The sequence below is a fragment of the Manacus vitellinus genome, unplaced genomic scaffold (genome assembly GCF_001715985.3).
Source record: "Manacus vitellinus isolate BGI_N305 unplaced genomic scaffold, ASM171598v3 scaffold_1_pilon, whole genome shotgun sequence".
Taxonomy (NCBI): Eukaryota; Metazoa; Chordata; class Aves; order Passeriformes; family Pipridae; genus Manacus; species Manacus vitellinus.
The window spans coordinates 16,732,272-16,752,911 of NW_021939396.1; the positions used below are offsets into that span (position 1 = coordinate 16,732,272).

General features: G+C 38.7%; 1 protein-coding gene across 2 annotated transcripts; it reads right to left on the minus strand.

Moving 5' to 3' along the window:
- Nucleotides 1-447: 447 nt before the first annotated feature.
- On the minus strand, nt 448-20,591 carry EBAG9 (estrogen receptor binding site associated antigen 9). 2 transcript variants are annotated; one of them, XM_018077469.2, is made up of 8 exons: nt 20,430-20,522; nt 14,308-14,483; nt 13,289-13,386; nt 9,874-9,952; nt 9,507-9,665; nt 6,993-7,100; nt 5,858-5,949; nt 448-995 (listed from the first exon to the last, which is right to left on the minus strand). In XM_018077469.2, exons 3-8 carry the CDS (start codon nt 13,369-13,371, stop codon nt 875-877), a joined length of 642 nt encoding a protein of 213 aa, XP_017932958.1. In that variant the 5' UTR covers nt 13,372-13,386; nt 14,308-14,483; nt 20,430-20,522; the 3' UTR covers nt 448-874. The 2 variants fall into 2 exon arrangements, with proteins under 2 accessions (XP_017932958.1, XP_017932965.2); XM_018077476.2 differs by lacking the exon at nt 14,308-14,483 and having other exon boundaries at nt 20,430-20,591.
- Nucleotides 20,592-20,640: the final 49 nt, after the last annotated feature.

Consider the following 20,640-nt stretch of genomic DNA (forward strand, 5'->3'; position numbering starts at 1 on the left):
TTTCTCAACTACACTACCTATGCAATGAGTGTAAGGGGTGAAGATTTTTTTCCTTAACTGTAGGAAGTATAAGAATTTCTGCCAGAAATACAAATTTACCAACACAAGTAAGTGTTTAAAACACTCCCTTACATTCACAACATCAGCCTTTATAAAAAAGGTGCACCACTCTTGTGTATTGATGCCACTGCTGGTAGCCATTGCACTGTCACATGTAAATGAACAAGGGAGCACAGGAAGCTGCAAGTGACAGTGACAAGAAATCCACTTTTAGTGTTCAGCTGTAACTTGTGCTCTACTGTTGCATAACCTACCAGGAGCACAATTTGAGTTGCAGGCCATCCATAACAAGTTATTTTCTCCTGCACAGGTCAATATGATCTCCCATGAAAAACTCTGAAATGTTTATAAATACATTGATAAAAAGGCAAAAGCAGACACCTTTTATCAGGTAGGAAGCAAAGGGTTCTTTAAAACTGTTTAATTACATGTTTCAGGTAAGCACAGACAATACAGTAGATTTCCCACCACTCAATATTTACATTCTTTTCCCTAGGCTTGAGCTGTTCATTAAGTGTTTTTCAATCAACATCCTTGTCAATCACTTTTGCTCCAAGGAATGGTGCTGGAATAGAACTATTGCAGGAAACATTCCATCAAGGCATGATTTTCTGCGGGGTTTTTCTCCTTTAAGAACCATGTACTAGTAGTTCAAGATATTTTGGGAAAGTCCTGGCTTCCAAGATGATCTGAAGAATGCACTGAAACCAAGCACTGCGCTGAAGTCCTATAAATAGTTAAATCGATACCCATATGTATGTTGTAGAGTTGAAATTTTCTTTTCACCAGCACTGCTAGTGATGCTTGGTTTCTGTTAGGACAGTTTCACACCAATTTTGTTTTGTTCCTTTTTCATTAGCCTTTGTGCCTCTTTCTCCATTTTCTTTCGCTGTTGTTCTGCTGCTCTTTTTTCCCTTTCTGCTATCTTCTGTTGTCTGCAATTAAAGAAAACATGAATTGCTAAATAACAGGAATCCAATTTTCATTATGGATAAGGACTTCATACCTTAAGTTCCTGTCAATACATAGTTTATTATAACTAATAAAAACAGAGCTTCAGTCTACTGTTGTTAGGCTCAGAAGAATTACTCTTTTATGGTGCTGAACAACTCTTTTCAAATTAACCTAAAATCATAAAATACCCTAAGTTGGAAGGGACCCACAAGGATCACCAAAGTCCAGCTCCTGGCCCTGCACAGGACACCACCAAGACTTACACCCTGTGTCTGAGAGTATTGTCCAAAAGCTTCTTGAACTCTGTCAGGCTTGGTGCTGTGACCACTTTCCTGAGGAGCCTGTTCCAGTGCCCAACCACCCTCTGGGTGAAAACCTTTTTCTAATATCCAACCTCATCCAATTTGGTCTTAGGCAGTAATATTTGTTCAATTATTTAGTAATCTAAAAGCCACTAAATTCTCAAAGTGAATCAGTGAGAGTTTAGGACAGTTATAAGGGCTAATGCAAAAAATAAAAATCTATGTAATGCTTTCAGTAGCAAGAGCACCCATCTTTTCAAATTCAGACCAAACCACTTTGACTTGTCTAGAACAGTGACTTGTGTCCCCCCTTTCCCTCAGTAGAAGCATCAGTAGTGACCCCTTTTGTAATGCAAGTACTGCGAACATTTTTGTCATGATCAGATGAGATGGTATCTTCCAATACTCCCCATCAGGAGTTGAGGATCTGTATTGTACACTATTGTCTGCTACAAATATAAACAATAGTCTTTATGGAAATAAAAAAAAAATAGTAAGTCTTCAGTTGGGTATCCTTTTAGCATTATTATAATTGTTATAAAACTCCAGACATCACTCTCTTAGCTCAAAGAATCTGTCTTGCAACTTCAACAAATACATAGCTGACTACAGCAAAGAAAGAAAGAACACAGGAAAAATTCACTCATTTTATTCCCCTGCTTCAGCTAGAACATATTACTGAGTGGTGCAGGACCAACAACTGGATCCATACTCCAAGTGACACATTGGAGCTCTCTCCTGTATTATCTAAGTAGGTCACTCCTGCTTTGGATTCAGTTTATTAGATATGGAAAAACATCCTAAATTGCTTGCAAGAGGACTTTAAAAATGAAGCTTCATTAACTTGAAAAGGTGAAATTTAACACAGTTTTAGTAAGAATAAAGAACTGCTTATTAAAAGAGAATAAAGAATTCTAATTGATGAGGGAGTTAAATTTAAATGTATCTACATTACCTGAGCACATCCACTTAGGTGTGTAAAACATATAGAGTTAAAAAGTATCATCACCTGAAGCAACCTTCTCTGGTAGATTCCAACTATGGACAAACTGGGCACACAAAACTTGGAAATATTTGCGGTACAAAGTCTACATATTATCTTTGTATTGAACAGGAGACAGACTGCACTTATTTAATACCTTGTTTCCCTTGATTGATTATTAATGGCTAGAAGTTTTCCTATACTCTACTAAGCTGCTCTGCTGTCAGTCATGGAAGAATGAAAATAGTCATTCACATCAGGATCTACCTCCCAAGTTAACAGTAACTCAAAAGTTTTGGGGTTTTTGAGGTCATCACCCACTATTTACCTTCTACCTGAAAGCTGGACAGTTGACAGTGCTGTCAGTCGAGCATACGCAGAGTAATAATATTTGTCACTTTACAGTAGCAAATTTTCTTACATTCCCCACACCTCTGAACTGATGCAGAGGGGAAGAAGTGCTTTGTGCAGCAAATATGTAGAGACAGTAGTTTCAAAAAGCCACATGAGGTGTGCATTAAGCAATGCCACTGATCACGGCAGCTCCGGTTTCTTTCCCTGTGATGACACAGCGGCGCCTCCGCGCCCTCTACGGGCCAAGAAATTGTATTCGGTTACACCCAAATGAGAAAGACCTTTCATGTCACCTCGGACAGAGCAACGGGTCACCCGAAAACACAAACAAATAGCTACTATAAACTAAAAATGCACGAGCTTAACTGTTCACACTGGGAAAAAGTCTTCATTGGTAATAGAAAGTTTTAAGTTGTAGATAGGTATCTAAAATTTGCAGACAAATTCCAACTAACTAAAATAACTGAAAATCCAGTTTATCATCTGCTACACTGATTCATCCATCACTGGAAAATTTTTATGTATCCCAGCCCAGAACCTGCTGGATAGTGGGGAAAAAAAGAGACTACAGGAAGTTCTCAGGCACTAGTAGCCTAATCCTCAGCACTGCCTTTCTGCATGCTTTGCAGAGAGCATTTGGCTTACTGTGCATGCTTATTTCAACTGTTATGTTTATGCACTGAGTCACCAGAGAGGCCACAGGATACAGTCTTCTCTGCTATTTCGCAGGCCACAGCCCATTTTTCCATGATTGATCAGCACTCCATTACTACACAAAAGTTATTCTAGTCTTAAGATATTTCCAAACACTAACTGAGCACCAACAGGTACCCAGACACAGCTAGCTGAGGGAGACCTTCGCTTTTTCTGCACACTCATTTTATTCTCAAAAAGCACCACTGGAGTACAGTCAGCACTAACACTCTGGAATGTTAGGAGGACTCTCTCCTCCATTTAGTAGCATCTTACACACGCTTCTTTCAACTGTTATCCTTGTGCACTGAGTCACCAGGGAGGCCATGGAATCTTCAGATCATTTTGCAGACCAGCATTAAGAGGAGACTCCATATCACTTCCTTATTACAGTCCGTCAAAAACAGAGCCAGGCCTGTCAAGTACTGTACTAAAGTTCTACATTAATATCAGATGTTAAATATATCACAGATGTCTACTGAAAGAGAAAGTGTAAACCCAGCAGGTATTTCCTATCAATCTTGCTAAAAATCAGCCGGCACTTCGCTCATTTACAGATAAACATTGCCATTTGCATGTCATGAATAAAACAAAGGTTTTAGTTCACACAGCTGGGATACAGCTTACACAATGACCAGTTGTACTGAGGTAACCAAGTGGTATGCCATAGAGACAGCTACAGTTCCAATCATGTTCTAGCTACTGGAAATATTTAGACACATGCAAATCCCTTCTATAAAAAGTAAAGTTTGATACTTTTTAGTGGGGCCAGGAAGGAATTTCATCAAAATTAATAACTTGAGCTGAAGCCTTTCAATAGTAAAGATGGGCTGAAATCTTTATAATAGCTTCAACCAAATAACATGACACTTTGAAAAATGAAGGTTTAGGGAAAATCCCACTGCTATTGCCACATAAGAGATCTCTCTTCCTAAGTATTCTAGAGCACAAACCTGACAGCTGGCAGACAATATACCTTTGACCATCCTGGAAATATCCACTGCACAAATTTTACATGCCAAACTGGCATATACATACACCAGATCATTTTAGTAGCTAATTTGTATAGGACAAGCCCCTGTTTCTGAAAATTTGAATGCTACTTTTGAGAGTCCTAAAAACATCTGTAATGAAATGTGGCAAGGGTTAAGTAAAGTACTATGCAGCCTCTGCAGTTAGCAAAAGTAGTTGTTTTACTTCTCAGCTCAAAAAGAGCAGCATTTTTACTGTCGTTCATTTAAGCCCCAGTAGACTGCACTTCAGAGATTAAAGATCTTACTGAGCCTATTGTTATTTTTTATGGGAAAAACTACTATCCTTGGAACAAAACCAGCCCAAAGACACATCACTCATATCACAAAGCCTGTACTTCTGTTATGCATTACCAAAACACAAGACTGAAACAGTACTGAAGTTAAAAAAAAAACCATATATTGACGAGAACGTACACATAAATGCTTAAGTTTACAAAAATATTTGCAGTACAATCTTTTTCTCACATGTTAAGCTGCTGCAGAGCAAGGCTGACAGAGACATTAAACAGAAACAATTAAGAATATTGCATTGAAAGTGTGCTGGTGAATTCCCTCATTCCACAGACTGAAAAAAGTAAGTTTTTCAAAACACTGAAATAAATAGTTGATTGGAATTTTTTTCCCAGAAATTATCTTTTTTCCTTTAAAGATTCACAGTTCTAGAATGATTTTTTTAATATATCACGTCTTTACTTCACTTTATTATCACTACTGGACCACTGAAGCCATGTACTTGTGATATTGTGAGTAAAATGAGAACAGTCTAGGAAGCTGCAGCTATCTGAGGCTGGTTACCTGATGATGAAGCAACCAATAAAAGTTTGATAAAACCCTAAGTCACTGCAAAGTGAAATCATTGTGTGTGATTAACTTAAACTCAATTTGCACCTCTTTAACCTCCATACTCCTTCTATGTGTTCTTAAAAGGGAAAAAAAGAACATAGACAGAACAGATGAAGTATTCACTCTAACTTTGTGCAAGACTTTGACATTCAGCTTTATCAGCTAGTTTAGTTAAGTTGGCTAGAAAAGCATAGCTCTTATAGGGATTCCAAGAATATACTTAGTACTTCGTCTTTTATCCTGAACTACTTTTACTTTAAGCACATGATGATGATCCTTTTTATAAGGACATCAAGTGGTATCTTACTTAACCAAGTTGAAACCTGTTATTTGCACATAATAAGTCACTGGGATTGGTGAGGCATCATTGGGCTGGTTTTTAGTGCGCATGTGCATGTGTATGTGTTAATGTGTTGTTCTCATGTTCCAGTGATTCTTGGATTTCCCCTACTATCTCATCCACTAAACTGATTAAATCCAAAATGTCCTCTGCCAACTGCCAGTTACTTAGAGATTAGATGCACAAAAATAATTTGTATTAAGAAGTATTTAACAATTCTTAGCACTTACCAGAAAGGTGTTAAATAAGCAAACGAATGTGATTCTTTCACATGTGTCACATCAATTTCACTTACCTGAGAACTTCTTCTGCCTGCCAGGCAGCATCTTCCTCTTCTTCCCAGGCATTAGTATTTTCTTGCCAAGTATCCAAGTCTCCCAGTTCAGGCTGAAACAAAAGAGAAGCTCTAAGCACATGGAAAAAGAAAAAACATCGGTGTGGTTCCTGGATGTAGGGACGGGAAAGTTTCCTTAATATCTATTTTTAACCTTAGTGCTTAAGATTTACAGAAGTATTTAAGATATGGTAGTGCTTCTCAACTTATTGTCTATTAATTGTCTATTATTGCCTTTTTTCCTGCTCTAATAGTGAGGTTTTCCAGTTGTCAAAGGGGTTTTTGGACAAAGGCAGGAAGGAAGTACTGGAGTGCATTTTTGGGAAGAGGAAGATAAATTGAGCAGACTAAATAAGTAGATAGTGTAAAAGATTTCTGGAAGTCGCATGGACAAACCAACATGTATATCCATATGTTAGTATGCCCAATATCAGCTGAGTGATGCTTTTACTCACTAGAAGTCCTTTCCTGAACTATTTTCATTATGGACAGTGCAGGGAGGTGGTACAACCATCCTGTACGGCTTCCTGCCTAGACCCTTTTTGCACTTTGCTAATTAAAGCAGAAGCACTGTTAAAGACAGCAAAGGGCAAGGGAGGGAAAGCATCTCCTGTTAAATGGTCATGCTGATAGGTAACTAGACTATGTTTTCAAAGGCTAAAAAGCAAAAATTAGGAGACTGTTAGAATACAATCCCTACAGAAAGGGAAAAGTAGAAAGTTAAAACTGGGTCCAAGATAATAAAATAAAGGCAACACAGGAGGCTTTCAAAAAAGCCATCCACTCTTTTGTTAGTAACTTACTAGGCAGAACCAAAAAAGCCCTATAGGTCATTGCTTTAGCAGATTTGCAAGCAGAGAAGTGTATGGAAGTTTCTTACCTTTTTCTCTGTCAAGTTTCCCAGTAGAATATATTAGTTAAAACTAGACTAACTACTTCATTCTTTGAATCAAAGACTCAATTTTAAAACAATTTACATTATTCCACAAGTATTCTTCTTACTCCCCACAAAGCATACCTTAGACAGACTATTCCTTCCCCTACAGAACAGTCATTTAACCATCAAATACAAGATCAATACTTAGAGCATACTTACAGACTGGTGAATAAAAGGAATATCTTGTGTAGCTGCTAATCTGCTGGAGAATCCTGTGTTTCCCTCTGGAATCCCAAAATTTAAAGGCTCTCGTTTTTTAATAACTATCTGAAAATATTCAAAAACAGGAACAAAAAGTAGTAAATCAAAGCACGACACAGATTCCTTGGTGATCATTTAACTCTGTGCCTGTGAAGGTACAGCTACACACCACCACACTGTGTCTCAAACCTGGTCAGGTCCTGGAAGCTGTACAGTTAAATGAACTGATAAGTGAAAGATGCTAAATGCAAAAGACAAGAACTCCCCCTCCCTACATTAGCTCCTTCTTTAGTCACAGGGAAACCTATGACTGTATCAAGACAGAGAACGGGCACAAAGAATTACAGATCAAATATCTCCTAGAACTCATAAAAGCTGCCAACTACATGACATATTCCTTGGAGAAATCCTGCTTCTGTGATAGATCACTGTAAGATACTACCCTTGAGGGTAGTGCTGTCTGCACTGCTGCACTGCACTGCAGTGTGAGCTCTCTCAGCATATCTGTGCAGACAGTTTCAATAGCTGCAAAGTAATTCTCTATCATACCATCTAGTAAAGCTCCATACTGGACTGGTTTGGCTGAAAAACATGCACTAGTGCTTCTCCTAAAAGGTGTATTAGCAAATTTAGCCTGGAGAAGAGGAGGCTCAGGGGAGACCTCATCACTCTCTACAACTATCCAAAAGGAGGTTGTAGTCAGGTGGGGGTTGGTCTCTTCTCCCAGGCAGCTATCAGTAAGACAAGAGGGCATGGTCTTAAGCTCTGCCAGGGGAGGTTTAGGTTGGATATTAGGAAGAAATTCTTTACAGAGAGGGTAATCAGGCATTGGAAGGGGCTGCCCAGGGAGGTGGTGGATTCTCCATCCCTGGAGGTTTTTAAGAAGAGACTGGATGTGGCACTTAGTGCCATGGTCTTAGTAACCATGGTGGTGTTGGATCAAGGGTTGGACTTGATGATCTCAGAGGTCTTTTCCATCTCGCCTGATTCTATGATTCTATGAAATTTAACATGGTTGCTAAGATCACGTTTCCCTCCCTTGTCTTGACCTCAAGTCATAAAGTTACCTCATTTTGCCCACTTTAAGTCTCTGCTTTTTCCCAATGAGGCAGATTCACAGTTCCACTGACTGTACAAATGCTAGTATCAATGCAAGAAAGGAAACAGGACTAGACAGTGTTATTTAGCAATGACAGACTCTGTTATTTGACTGAAGTTCCATTTCCAAATAGGTGAGTGTAGATGAGTGGCAACACGAGTAGATTCTACCTCAAATCTTGGGGTTTATATTGAGGCAACATATGATGGAAATACAAACATAAATTCACATCTAAGTAAGTAGGCCAAGTTAACAGGAATATTCTTTACAGTGCATGCAGTCATCCCGAGATACACTTAAAATAAACCCAGTATACAGTACTCAAACAGCATGGACTATTCTCCAGTTTTGTTCTGAACCTGAAGGTCATTCTATTAGGCAAAAAATGTCTGTAGATATAAAGGAGAAATCTCCTCAGTTCTCCTCTGCCCCTCAGATTTTGGGAGATCAAAATCATTCATTAGAAGAATTTAGTTTGCAGAATACTGCAGATCCTGAACATACGGAAAACTGACACCAGTATCACCTCCAGTTCATAGGACCACAGGAAGATTCAGGTTGGAGGGTGCCTCAGAAGGTCTGTAATCCAACCTCCTCCTCAAAGCACTATCAGCTCAGAGGCTGATGAAAGTCATCTGGGCTTATCCACTTAGGGCTTGAAAACTTTCAGAGACTGAGCCTGCAAAACCTCTCTAGAAACCTGTTCCAGTACTTGACAGCCTTTGTTGTGAGGTTTTCCAACTGACTCAAAGACCTGTAAGTAACCAGCTGAAAGATTTGCACATAGAAACAAAACTTGTAATTACCAGAAGTTTAATCAGCATCTATTTACAGTGTTGATGCTCCTGTAGATATGACCTTCTGTCTTGTCTCCATAATAAAAACCGATATTTGAAGAGCAAGCTATTTTGAAATACCAGTCCCCTAATTCCAGCCTCCCAATATAACTTCATTAAAGAAGTAACCATTGTTTTCTGAAACTGCAGTGCTGCTCCCTCAGACTTCAGTAGACTAAGACATGGAATGTCTCTGTTCAAATAATGGAAGGGTATGAGCATAAGCATCTTAGTGCAGTGTTCCACTATTAGAGAGTTCTCACACTATACTTCCCAGAACCTTCAGACTATGCAATTATTCCTAAGTTTCCAATAACATTAAGACTAAAGATGTAAACATGAAATAGCATCACATTTGTTAAATCTCAAAGTCAGCATTTTTAACTGGACATGTTAGACTACACACAAGCATCTGTTCTCCTTTCAACAGGTCAGCTTAATTTTACTAACAAGTACATTCTATAAGTTGATTTACTTACAGCCTACTTTAAAGCAAGGAAAACCCTTCATAAGTATAGTTGAAAGTGCAATACTTACTTTTTGAGTTTTTCTTATAGTTGGTGTCATATCTTTGAAATAATCAGGTTCCATTTGTTCCAAAGGATTTTGCTGAGCAGCCACATTACCATTTCCACCTTCAATCTTCACACTGGTAGGTGCATCTTCATCCCATGAAGACCAGTCTTCTACTTCAGGCTGAATAGAAGTATATGGTACAAGTTAATACTATCTGCAAGTAAAAACTTGTCTTTTTATATCTTGCTAAGATATATATACTTAATATTATACAGCATATGTAATAGTATTATATCGTTCTTGGAAATATACCAATGCTGTTGTAGGACTGCTATAATCACTCTGTTAAGAGATTATCTATTAAATCACCTACCACTTTAACAATTACCTGTTTAGGAACAGATGAATAATCCACTGTGGTTGGCAAAGTTATTTGGTCTCCACTTAACTTTCTCCCTCTTCCAGACCTGAAAGAAAAATGTAGGATTCCTCCAAGCTCTGAAAACATGAGCACTAAGTTTAAAAAAAACAAAAAGGAAGTCTGAGAACAGCACTACTGAAAATAGTCATGGCTAAAACATTTAGTGCTTCAACTACCTTAGTATTAACTACTGCCTGTAAAAGTCCGCTAAGCAAAGGAATTTTATCATGAATTTAAAGTGGTGTTCACATGAATTTCAAAGTGCAATTTATTGTTCTAACTGCAGTGGAAGAGGAGACATACTTCTGAGAAATATGAAAATGGACAAACTAACTCAATTATTTGCATAAGTCAGTTACAATTTTTACATTGTCAGTGTTTATAAAGCAAGCACTAGCGATACACATTTGTCAAAGAACTATTTCTGCTGTACACTGAGAAATTTTTCTGTTTGTCTTGGATGTTAAGCTGTGTCTAGCAAATCGCTTTCTGGGTTGTTTGATTTGAAAGCCCTTCTAAAGTCCTTTCTCCTTCAAAATCTAAACAGAGGTCATACAAGATTATGCAAGTCAACAGCTTTTGTTCAATTCATGCTTCTACTAAAACAATACTGTTTCAATGCATTTCAGCAACTATATCAAATAATTTTAATTGAAAACAAACACTAATTCATTGCAGATAAACCACCTAGATATTTACTTAATGACCGTATTCAAACATCAAAATAATAACTAAAATATTCTTAGCTGACATTCACTATATTTTAAAACCTTACAACACAAAAGAATGAAATTATGGCTTACAATCATGTTTTCCCCAAGGAGTTTAAGCTCCTGTAGCAAAAGAGACATGTAATTGACCTTATTCAGCTTGGAAAAGTTAAGTTTTGGTTCTTACTACTGACGAGAATAAAACTGGGAAACTTCAATTTGTAGTTTCTATCCATTAATTTTAGTATTATAGAACATACTACCATCTACTCAGACTAGCTGAATTGCTTGTAATATCACCTCTCTGTATGCTGGTAAGTGACTAGATGTACTTTTTCTACTTTAGGCCCAATAGATTCCTCCTTAGGAAAGATCAGGTGCTATCATCAAATTCTCAAGCTTTAATATAATTCACTCTAGCCCCTTTACAAACTATTCCTTTAAGCTGCAAAGCAACAGAGTTTAAGGGTAAAGGAAAGCAAAAACACTGTTTCCTCAAACACATTAGAGATTTCTGGTAGAGACTTCTGATTGACTAGACTTAGGTGACATCTCTAAAGGAAACTCAAGCTTGGAAGCATCCACCTTCAGACCTGTACAACATACATATCTTTAGAACTATTCTAAGCCATCGCTTTGCACTTACGTGTATTTCTCTGTTTATATGAACTAGAAGATTCCAGCAATGGAATGTCTTGTAACAAACATTCATCTAGTCAAAATCATTACACTAACAAGGGTGAAGGTAGGAGGAAAGCTTTTGTCATACAACATGGGAAAGAATATGCTACACAGAGCAGTACTGAGGAAAGGCTACGTATCTCCACCTCTACATAGGGAACAAGATGCTTATAGGAAGAGCTGCTTCACAACCATCATTAGACAGATATTGATCACTGCTCTGAATATCAAATGCCACAAGAATTCTTGGGTTTGTTTCTCCTTACTAATCAGCAACATCCACATTTCTCAGCTGGAGGAAGTAACTAGAGAGTTTAAACAGATGGACGTTTCATCTCTTTTTATACTTATACCTTTTATTTCCTGGAAACTGGATTCAGGCAGGCTGTCATTTATCAAAAGAAGATTTCACTAAAGAGATGACTAATGCTCTATGTAGGCTCTATGCTTACTAGGAAGATGCACAATCTCTACAGGTACTTGTATAATCTAAGTAAGTACTAGCTCATATCCAATGAATTAGGATGCACATTTAATCAAATCACATTTGCTGGTTATCAGGCATACTCATATGCAGGGATGCATTACAGAAACACAAAATTTATCAAGCTACACTTTCCAGCTGACAGTAAACAGGAGAAACATCTGTAGTTAATGAACTGAATTAATTTGATCCACTGACTTGCTTATGTGAAAGATTTTAAATTTTCATTCCTTCAACTAAATACTAGTCACAAAATAAAAGGTTTTCTACTTTTTTTTACTCCCAAGCAATTTCTCAGCTGTTAATTTCAAGGTTTTAGTTCATTCAGAATTTGAAAAAACTATGAAAATACTGTCATTACATCTACAAAACAATTATCAGCTTACAAAAACTATCTTAACACTTAGAGAAATGAGCAGCCCATATAATATAGAAGTTATCAACTCAGTGTTTTGACTTCTTTCAGAACTTGAACAGAAGTATTCTTAATTTAATTTGGGATTCAAATCACAGACTAACGTTGACATCTATATAGTTGTATGAAGCATTAAAATGTATCTTTTTAAAGCTTCACTAGATCTGTCGTGAATTCACCAACAAGTTGAGAGTTTCCCCTTATTTTTGGAACAAGTAAAGGCGAAGAGGAAATAAACAGTTATTTTTGGTCTACTATATACTCTGCATATGCTTTAACCTCACTGGCAAAGTTGTCATCATCATACACAAGAGGAGAATGCATTTCTCCAGGTTGCTATTTGTTCATGTAAAACAACGTGCTTCAAGAGTGGTAAGAAGCACAGTAGTTCATGACAGCACAGTGCCAAGATCTGCCTCAGGTGCTCTGCTACTGTACTACTGAACTCTACTACCACACAACTGTAACTCTTGAGGGTTTTGACAATGTTTCTAAGTATTACAATGCTGCATTCACAGGTCTACAACTCAAAAGAACACTACGTATGACTTACAAGAGTAACCAAAAAATAAGTCATTATTCACCATAAAAAAACCCCCAAAAAACAGTTTCCCTGAGTTTCCATCACTGTCCTCCAAACTTTTGAAAGAATCTTCAATAGGGAGAAGAATCTGAAGTCTCAGGCAACCGTTTTTTGGCAAAGCAGGATAAGAATTGCTTACATTTATAGTGAAAGCCAACTGCCTGATGACAGGGTGGATGCTGCCCTTAACTGAACAGTTTTTCTTCTAGTTTGTCATGGAATAGTTTTAAAAGGCAATTTTAAAACCCTAGCATAGTTGTTTAGAAAACCTCATTCAGCTATCATACAACAAAATACAGTCACAAACGCACTACACAGACTTTTGGAACTCTGAAGGAATATGCAAATTAAAGAATTACTCTGACTTAGTTTTCATCTGTCTTGATTGTTTTGCAGTTAGTAAAATCAGAACTGGGGAAATTGGTGGGTGGGTGCTGGGAGAAGGAAAGAAGTGTAAGAACCTGTAGTTGAAAAAGAAAATGCAACCAAATTAAATAAGACATGTTTACCTGCATATTAACTTTTTAACGAAAGAAAGCACTGCTGCCAGGCAAGTACAGACTTTAAAGAGTCGAAACTGTGTTATGGCCATGGTGAGAAACCCTTCCTGCAAAAGAAAAAAAGTTAGATGCAGAGGATTATACATCTTTATACAGTTCTTAAAGCCAACTACCTTAGTTGCTGCTAAGCAAGGAGCATTCTGTGAAACTGTACTAATGCAAGAAAAGAGAGGAGGTACCTGGAACAAAGATGCTACCTGCCTACTATCAGAGCATTTCACTGATGTAAATAATACAAGGTATCTAATATATATGGCCTTTAAAGAGACAGCACGTAATCATAGAGAAAGTCATAGCTAAAGACATTTTTAAAGGGGAATGCAGGCAACCAGTTGCAGTGATGGCACAGCTGACCTGTTTCAGACACTGCCAGTCACACTGAACACTGGCAATGAAAGGAGAACAGAATAAGCATCAGACAGAACCTCATGCTTGCTTGAGCATGTCTTGCATATACAAATTATAAATTTAGCCATTAAGTCGAAACCCAAAATTGGCTGTTTAAATTTACTTTTAATTTTGAGAGAAATGTATGATGAGAATAGACAATGTTTATTTTAGAATCAGTGTCACTGAAAAATCATCATCAAAGAAAGACTGTTCATTTGTGTGCACTATAGCACCAGTTGACCCCAGATCTATTGGTTTTTATATGCCAGACTGGATCATGATAGCAAACTCAGCCCAGAAAAAAAATCTTTGGCTGAGGCCACTCCTGTTGGTAGCTATTTTTCAGTGACAATTTCATAATCTAGAGAATTTATACTCAGTATACCACATCATTCCAACAGATCACCTCCAATAGGTACAGACTGACTCAGAATAATCTGATGCAATTCAAGGATCCCTTTCCTCTCTTCTACAGGTGAACGTGTCAGAGTAAAGAATAAGAGGTTAGGCTTCACAAATAGCTTTTCATTATGTACATCTACACTTGTAACAACATTTCTGTTGCAAATTTAACATACCTCCTGGTGAGAAGAGAAGGCAGCCCTGTGACATTTTCCTCAGGCCATGAGTATTCCATGGAAGGACAGCTTGATTTCAAATATGCTATGGCATTTAAATCACTTTTTATACTCCAGGCTTTAAGTTAGGAAGAGTCAGGAAGGTGGATCATTAGGTAGGCTGCTCCAATACTGTCCTGAGGATTTTATTAAAAAGGTACATAATGGGATTTGTGAGCTTCACGGAGCATAGATTTATTTTTATTGGTGCTCATTTGCTACATAATGTAACTACTATTAAACACTGCAGTAATTATAGTACTGGAAATATTGCTTCACATATAGTCCAGAATAGGAATTTCTGCTACTGAAAAATCATACTGGGTGGCTCTTAAACAAACAGGTCCTTTTACTGCGAAGTTGAAGGTTAAGTCAGTAAGTAACCACCAAATTACAGACCACACTGCCAAGCTGTAGCTCAGGAGAAAGGCCTCATAGGAGACGTGTCAACTCTACTTCAACAGTACTGTTGTCTTATTTCATTTCATGGGAGACTTTAAAACACAGAGAACCTGATACAGTAGTGGGTTGGCTCTTCATCTGACTGAAATAGGAAGCAGCCAGACTTCCCACAAAGAAGCAAGAACAGATATCATCCAAGACATTTAACTTTTAGTTTAAAAGACTGGACCATCATTTCATATCATGCTCAAGCACTTCCTTACCTTTCACAATGAGCAATGTTGACAATATCTAGATGACAAAGAATGCATCAGTCAAGAATTTGAAGGATTCAGAAATAACAGAAGTTAATGAAAGCAGAGTGGATAGTAATTAGATGGAAATTTTTCTATTCTACGGGTAGAAATTATTGTAAACTAACACTGAATTGGTGAAAGAAAACACTATTTTTAGAAGAGAGAACTAGAAGCTATCTACCTAGCACGAAGAGCAGGTGACCTGCTGAAATGAAAATAAAGGAAGACCTTTTCTGAAAGGAAGCTTGTTTAGAAGCTCACTCCACTCTAGCAGAATTCACTTTTCTACCAGTTTGGAGGGCAGGAGAAAAGGCATAGAATAGTACTCAATATTTGAAATTGTAAAGCCATCTTTCCCTGTTCAGACTACTTAACTATCACAGTGAACAGTACAGATAGATGCTTAATTAAAAAAAAAACAACACCCAAACTATTGATTGAAAAGGTTGTTTTAGGAAGAAACCATTACTCAAAAACCTCTGCAGACTCAATATTACTTATGCTGCAAGTCAAGGGAGTAGGAATGTTGCTAACTGCAAAACTAAAACCAAAAAAACCTTCAGGTGTGTCAATGACATATATATATATACATATATATACGTATATGTATATATGTATGCATACATATTTATAAGCCCAGTTTTTCAACTCATCCCTATTTTTTCTATTATTAAACTGCATACTCTATTTTAGATTTATTCTCAATATAAAGCTAAACAACTGAAAAAACCCCAACAGAATCCACAAGAAGTCTGGCTGGCAGGTTTGTGAAATCCAATGCTGACAAGAATTAGCCACCAGAAGTTAATCCATTTTAATCCATTTCCCAGGTCATTCCTATAGATGAGTGACTACATCCAATATCACCAGCATGCCTGTTTGGCAGGGTTCAATAGGTATTGTCATTCCCCGCAACAACCAGATAACTAGTGCCTCTCCACTTTCCACGTGTCACACAAAGATTTCAGAGTTACGATAAGACACACACAGCCACTTAACATATTTGTGTTAGAGCTGCATTTCACTTCAACTGCGGCAGAACTAGGCCCTTCAAGGGTGGAACCTGATGGTCTTGGAGGTCTTTGCCAGCCTTAATGATTCTATGATTCAAGACAGTAGGCACTGTTTTGTCTACCTCTTCTCCAAGTGATGACTACAGTCTTCCCAATTAAGCTCTGTAAACTAGAAATTGTCAGATGCACAACCAGAGTTTTGGCAACAATATGCTATCATGTAACCATAGTGATATTACATTAGTTTTTATACTGCTAATTAAGATATGAAGCAGTATATTTGCATTAATTTTAGCAACATGCTAAAAGCTGTTTAAAACACAATCTTGACCCAATTATTGTCTCAAGATAAGGACAGGTCAAGCATTGTCCCCTGTGTCTGAAACTGCACTTGAAACATGTGCATTGTTGCTCTAAGGACAGCACTACCCGAAAAGTTAAAGGTTTTGAGTTTTCTTTGGTGGCTTTTGGGGTTGGAGTTTTTTGTGTTTGGGATTTTTTTTTTTAAGGTAATTAAATTTCTCAAAGGTAAGCAATACTCTGAAGTAGCTGTATGAATACAGATGTACACAGAACCCTAATTTTCCTCAGTTCACTGCAAGTCTTATTCACCTGATACTGTTACACTAAACTTGTTATGTGAAACAAGCTTTTCATTCTTTTCTTGTCCATCCTTCTCAGACACTGGAAAGAAGCACAACCATGTATCTTCCCTTTCTCATGAATGGCAGGGCCACAACATTCTGTCTTCCTTTTCTTTTAAGCCTTTCCTTGATAAACAATCCCAAAAGGAACTACAACTGCCTCAGCAGTCAACTATGACACAGGATGACAGAGACATAGTACTAAGTGGCAGTGCTGCAGCAAGAATCCTAACACATTTCTTAACAGATAGAGGCAAAGGTGAAACACTGGACTAAAATCCAGAAAATCTGATAGGATTTGTCTGTTAGCCTGATGCAACCTTCTGCAAATCACACCTCATGCCTCAGCTTCCAATTTATAAAACAGGATAGAGATTTCCTTCTCCCACTATTGAAATTGCTTCTAATGTGTTACATTTATCAGACTTACTGTGAAATGAACTTTCCTTACAACAAACATAAATAAGCAAATAAATCAAGACATGAATCCTAATTAAATTAATACTAGTGGTCATACTCAACAATTTTGTAACAGATGTCAAATTTCGATGGAGTTTCACTTGTGCAGCTCATCCTGCCTTCCACAGGTAAAAAGTCACAGCAGCTGCTCACATAAAGATGAACACAGAAAGGATTAAAGGATAGCAGCAGCAAGATGTTAAACACTTTAGAGCCAAGCCAAAGGAATGAGGCAACTTATACATTTTATGGATCCATAAAGGAAACAGAATGAAGGGAAGGAAAGTTCAGCAGTTTATTGAACAGAAACATTTTTACAGTGCTTTCAGCTTGCAGCAGTGGCCTCATTAGAACTCCTGGCACCTCTGATTTCACTAGAAGTGGCCAGCGCAGTCCATCCTCAGATGGTTAGTCAACTATGGTTCAATGAGCAAGGCTCTCACTCACCATCACTGCACAATGAGCACACTGTCACCTGGAGAAGCACTTCCTCTTTCATATCTAACTGTACACACAAATACCACTTAAATAGTATTTCAACAGACAAAATTTAATTCTAAAATAAAGTCACTTTGTGGTACTAAAATTGCTTTAGAAACTTTTTTCTCCTAATGGACTTGTCTACTACTGTCAGTGAAAAAGATGCCAAAATACTCATTACACAGCACCTATCCTGCTCTCCTTTGTTCCTCTACCATGCCAACTGATTTGTGCAGCTTACTTTAGATATCATCTTTGAAAGACAACTTCTGCCTTGAATTACTCATGCCTTGTGAATTGATTACATTTTCTTTCACATCAGCTCATCTGTGACTCTAGAATGAAAACACGAAGACACTTTGGAATCAGTGACTTTAACCCATATTAAACACAGTTAGATAAATAGCCAAAGTATGGCTTCTAAATCAAGATTAAAAATAACTTGTCTGAAACTGAAAGGTTCCCCTCCATGTACATATTTACATAAAAAGCTGCACCCTTCTAAAGTAAAAGGAGAAGTTCATTTCCTAGTACAAAAGATTAACATGGCCTTGAGTGTTGACATTTGTCAGCACCAAAACTCCATACTGGTTAAGTGGTGCTTTTATGTTTTCACTAGAACAGCTGATAGAAACCTAGCAAGGTTTCAGTGGTAAGGACAGGATTTCTTAAAAGTTTATTTTGTATGAAATTTTACAAAAGTAGAGTGGCCACGTCAATCTGATGATGAGCAAGCAGGTTTATAGGGAGATAGAATTTCATGAAAATTAGTAGATAGAGCTAAAAACCCTGTTTTCAAGCACGCAAATCCTCCTGCAAATCATGTACGTTACAAGAGCTACAAAGACATTCTGTATTTTGAAAACAGCAACATAATGATTCAGGAACAGCAGTCAGTCAAGTACTAAAAGACACAACCAGCATCCTGCATTTCAAAGACAGCCACCATGATTCTGTAGCCTAATCAGAGGTTCAAATTCCCTCTTCTTGGTTGATTTCTGTGTTTGTTTTTCTTTGGTTGTTTGCTTGTTTTTTCATCTCTTTATATAGAAACATAATATTAGGAACACTGAAGGTGGTGGAAAAAGAACTTACCACAGTCTTGACCACTGATTTTGATAAATGGGTAGATAAACAGCATGACTGAACCTCGAAGCCATGCTATCATGCCATTAAACAAAGGAGCAGAACCCAAAGGGAAGATTAGAAGGCATCTCCTTTATCTAATTATATCTCTGTAATAGGTACTGTTGTTTCAGCAATAAAGTTCCAACTTTCAGTGCAAGCATCCTAACTAGGCAGTTGAGGTAGCTGTGATGAAAGACAGCTCACTCCTATAAATCACAGGTAAAGTCATCCAAGGTGCTCAAATCCAGGAAGAGATTTCAAGACTATTAAGAGCTGGAGAAGATACCAAAATTCAAGACAATATTTTGTCTCTCTAACTAAAGGCAGCAAAAATTTGTGACTGCAGGCAGTTCCTAAGTTATTCCTAGACACCCAACACTCTGATAGAAAACATACAGAGTTTCAGCTCTTTTTTAAACATGTCACTCCTAGAGCCATAAAACTACCATAGTAATACCACCACATCTCACCCCTTCCTCTCCAAGAAACTGAATATAGCTCGAATCTTGTTAATGTGGACTCTTGAAGCCTTCTGTTCTGAATTAGAATAAGTTCTACTCTTCAAGGCAACATTAGTTAAAATAGAAAGTTTATGTCCACTGACTGATCACAGTCATTCTTTGACAATTCCTTACCTATATATGCTGCTGTCTTCTGAAAACCATGCAGAACAGAGATTGAAGTAACACAGTCCCATGATACTACACTACAACTTCTGCAACAAGTCTTTTACATAATGCACTAACTCATGTAAATCACTTCACAACATTGAAAAAGTTCTCAGACACAGAACCACAGTTCAAGAGACCCCAGTTCTGTTCCAGTCATTATCTGTCACCCTGGACTTAAGTTTTCAGTAACTACATGGAACGCCAAAGACAACAAATTAACACGTTCTCATTGTTACTACCACAAAATTACCTTGCAATGCATGCTGTCTGAGCAAGAACCAGCTATTTACAATGAATGTACACTACAAGACGACCTACAAGAAACTTCTGCAGTGCACATCTGTATTGCCAGAGAGCTATAAAGCAGCAAGCTATGCTATTTCTCATTAAATGAAAGTCACGTTTCTAGTTAGTGCAACTAAGGCACTTACGCTGTGAATTCACGACCACGGAACAGTGCCCACCGTTCTCCTGACCAGGCCAGGCTCCAGTGTTATTGGAGAAAGCACTATACCCAGATGGTAGCACTTAATTTTTCTGTGATCTGCTAGAGATTCTCAAGACTTTGTAAGTGTGCTAAGAAACCTTCACATCACCTTTTATGAAACCTGCCGGCCAGCGTGAACAATGAAGAGTTTCAGACCAAGTAACCCCAAGCAGCGCCGTCCCACTGCCAGCTCCGACAGGACATGCGCCCCCCGCCCTTTGACACAGGGTGCCAAGCCTCCCAGTTCCCCAAACGCTGCCTATCTGCTCGCCCGCCGCTCCACGTTCTTCCCAGTCCGTGAGATTCCCCCCTCTCCGCCTCGGACGGGGCCCGGCCCAGCGGGGCAGAGGCGGCGGGCCCGGCGCTGCGGGGCCGGGGCGCTGCCCGGCAGAAGCGCGAGGGCGGCTCTGCCCCGCGGCGTGAGCGCGCAGGCCGGGCCCCTGCCCGGCAAGGCGGAAGCGGCGCCCGGCGGCGCAGGACCGAGACCGACCCTCCCCGCTCACCTGCCCCGGCGGGGAGGCCTCGCCGCAGAGCGCGGGGCTCCAGGGGGCCGAGGCGGCCGCTCCCGCAGCCTCCGGCCGCCCCTCATCACAGCCGGGCGCGCGCCGCTCCGCCGCCGCCTCGCGCGCCGCCATCTCGGCCCCGTCACCCGGGAGACGCTCCGCCCCTTCCGGCCGCGCCGCTTCTCCCGGTCCCGATCCCGGAGCGCGGCCG